The 3,027-nt window shown below is 53.6% G+C and overlaps 1 protein-coding gene across 1 annotated transcript in view; it reads left to right on the top strand.

Annotated features, from left to right (window-relative positions):
- Window positions 1–1,433: 1,433 nt before the first annotated feature.
- Window positions 1,434–3,027, top strand: part of LOC113206256 (solute carrier family 41 member 1) — a 28,706-nt gene continuing 27,112 nt past the window's right edge. Inside the window, exon 1 of the mRNA XM_052266285.1 lies at window positions 1,434–1,676. Coding sequence (XP_052122245.1) covers window positions 1,631–1,676 — 46 coding nt within the window. The 5' untranslated portion in view covers window positions 1,434–1,630. The remainder of the gene's footprint in view (window positions 1,677–3,027) is intronic.

Below are 3,027 nucleotides of genomic sequence, written 5' to 3'. Positions count from 1 at the left end.
CCCGCCACGCCCCGCAACGCCCCGCCACGCCCCGCCACGGAATCACGAGGCGAATAGTCAGCGCGAGTGACCGGCCAATAAGTTGCGCCTCGCGATTATTCGGCAGTTCGTGAACTTTATCCCTCCCGCGGATAGATTAAGGCGCGCGGCGTTTCGAGTGCGATAGCGTGATTCTTTGTCGCGAGCGCGCCGAGGCCGAGGGGCGCGGGTGTCCTTTTTTTTCTCCTTTTTTAAGGCGATGGTGATGCGAAGGAAACACAATGTATTCCAAGTAGTGGTGATCATATTGAGACCGCTTGATGCCAGCAGAGCAGCGACACGAGCTCGCGACACTAAGTGTCCTGCCGCCGCCGCCGACGGCTCGCCACTCGGCGGCAGGGCACGCCTCCCCATCCGGGGCTCGAGGGGCGTTAATGAACTAGGGGGCCGTCCAGAAATAACTTATCCTTTTAATTTTTTTATTTCTAGAGGGAGGAACTCCCTGCTGATTTGTTGTTTTTTTTTACAATTTTTTTTTTTGCGGTGGTTTGTCAATAAAACATTCCAATAAGGCTGAAATATAGAATTTCCGGCTTTACCGGAATGCTTAATTTACCCCACTTATTTTCCCACCCACGCTATAGGATATCGTCGTTTGACTTTCCGTACAACCTCCACTCCTCTATCCCCTCGTACGTTAGCCTAGCGCACCCTGCTGCAGTTTGACTTTTTGGCCGTGCCTCGAAAGCCTATAAAGTTGCGGCCGTGCTGGGCCGTGCCGGCCGGCGCTGGCCGGGCCCACGACGTACGCCGTACGCGACGGTTTAAGAACGTTAAGGTGCCCTTGGGTGTTGGGACCCGCGGCGAGCAGCGGTAACTACTTCTACTGTTTCTAGGGAACGTTCCCTCTCGCTCACTCACGCTCACACAATAAGATTCGCGTCCCCCTGCGTCCACCGACGTGAAATTCGGCGGAAACACACACAAAAAAAACAACTGGACGCGGCGGCGGCGTGGTTCTTCCAAGAATCTCGCGGCGTGTAGGATTGCATTTAATCTTTTTGAAAATACGCCTCGTCCTGCTTGCCGGCCCATCCCTGTACCCGCACGCCCAGCTCGAGCGGGTACCTGCCAGGTACTTCCGCCTGTGCCTCCCGCTCGACAACAAACAAAATAATCCTCACCCGCCCTTTGCAAATAATTTGCATAGATGTGGTGAAAATGTGCTGCGTTTAAAGTTTACTGCGGATATCGAGATCTGATCGTCGCAAATTCTCAGCGCACAGATTTTTCATTCTTATTACTGCGATGAGTTTCTATGATGTGTCTGTTGGCATCACTGCCGCATGTCATCATTCTGCGTCGTCTGTCTGTCGTCTGTCGCGTATTTTGGTTTTCCGGCGCAACCCCGACAGTTGGTTGTTGTTGTCAGTGGACCACGGCGACCACGGCCGCCGAGGCCGCCGTTGGCGTCCCCTTCCCGCGGGCCATACCCGGGGCCCCGGGACGTCGTCGCGAAGGTGCACGTCGCGGTGTTTATGTCCGAGGTGACGGCGAGTCCTGGTAAACAACTTCGCACCAGGTTCCTACTGCGCGGGGCTCGACGGCGGGGACGGGGCTGCCGGCGAATGCGACCTAACCTCTCAAACCCATGGCGTCGTGGTACTACAACAGCAGGACGACATCCGCAGTCGCAGGTATTACGACCGACGTGCTTCTGTTCGTCCTCTCTCTGACGCCTGCGGGTGACACACTGTGACAGAGACGGACGCCACAGCGCACCTTGTCATGGTAATGCTTCCATGGAACAAACGGACGAGTTGAATGGAGTTTGAATGGATGGCGAGCAGCAGCAGGAAGAGGATGACGGGCAATATGATGGGAGGTGTTGCCCGCGTTCTTTCTGCTGATACACCGACGTCACGGCATATTCGCATGAAAAAACTCGGCGAGAACGCTTTTTAAACAAAAAAATGTCAGACGGAGCGCGTTTATTTGTCACCGGAACTCACCAATACTTGTCATTGCCTCAAATTGAATGGACAGACATTAACTGTATTATTCCTTCCTATGTTGTTGTTTGTTTGTAAAAAAAATGTGTTGAAAAGGTAGATGGAAAAAAATGTAACCGCTGGCGAACACGCGATCAGGAAGTGACACAGAGCAATAAAAAGCTTCGGGGCGCAGGTGATAACGGCTACCGCGAAGAGCATTCTAAAAAAACGTGTGACAACGGGGTGGGGGTGCATGTGTGTACTCTCTAGTTGCCAAGACGCAGTTCATCCCCGCCCCCTTCTCCTTCGCTGTCTCTTTCCGGGTTGCCAGGATTACTTTCATCTTTGTTCGCACCGCCCCCCACCCACCCATGGCTCGCGCGCTCACGAACCCAGACGCCTGCCAGCCGGGGGGTAGGCCACCACCCCGACTTCGCTGTACTGCACGTCGAGGATTTTGCCTACGCGGCAGGCGTCTCATCCTTGACCCCAAGTTCATCGTTCAATCCGAAACTCGTCCAAATTTCCCTGTTGTTTTCAATTTACTTAATCCCCCTTTTTCCTCATTATTTCTGAATACCCCCCAGTGGACGTCACTCACTGTCGACGCAAAAAGGACTCTCCGAATAAAGAGTTATCTCTCGAGTGGCGGACATCATTTATGAAAATGGCTGATTCATGACTCACTCATCCGCGGTCACTTTACAACATGGTGGTCACATAGTGGTCACGTCGCACTGAACGCGTTAATTTGGACACTTAGTTTGGACGCCGCGCCACCGGGATGAGGTAGGGGGCGATTATTGGCGCCGATTGTGTGTCCCACCGATGCACTTTCGACCAATCAGGAGAGCAGACGAGACAGAAAAAGTTATCGCGGGAGCTTTCGAACCTGGGACATTGCCCAATCATCACCCCACCCCACCTCACCCCACCCCACCCCCTTTTCCGTCTTTTATTTTACCTCGGCGACCCACGCTCTCTTTGGTCTTCGGCAAAAAAGATCCGAAACGGCTTCTTCAGCGTCTCTCTCTCTCTCTCTCTCTCTCTCTCT

The sequence above is a fragment of the Frankliniella occidentalis genome, unplaced genomic scaffold (assembly GCF_000697945.3).
Source record: "Frankliniella occidentalis isolate FOCC.00 unplaced genomic scaffold, Focc_3.1 Scaffold3, whole genome shotgun sequence".
In the NCBI taxonomy this organism is placed as follows: Eukaryota; Metazoa; Arthropoda; class Insecta; order Thysanoptera; family Thripidae; genus Frankliniella; species Frankliniella occidentalis.
This window is presented reverse-complemented; position numbering and strand designations above follow the sequence as displayed.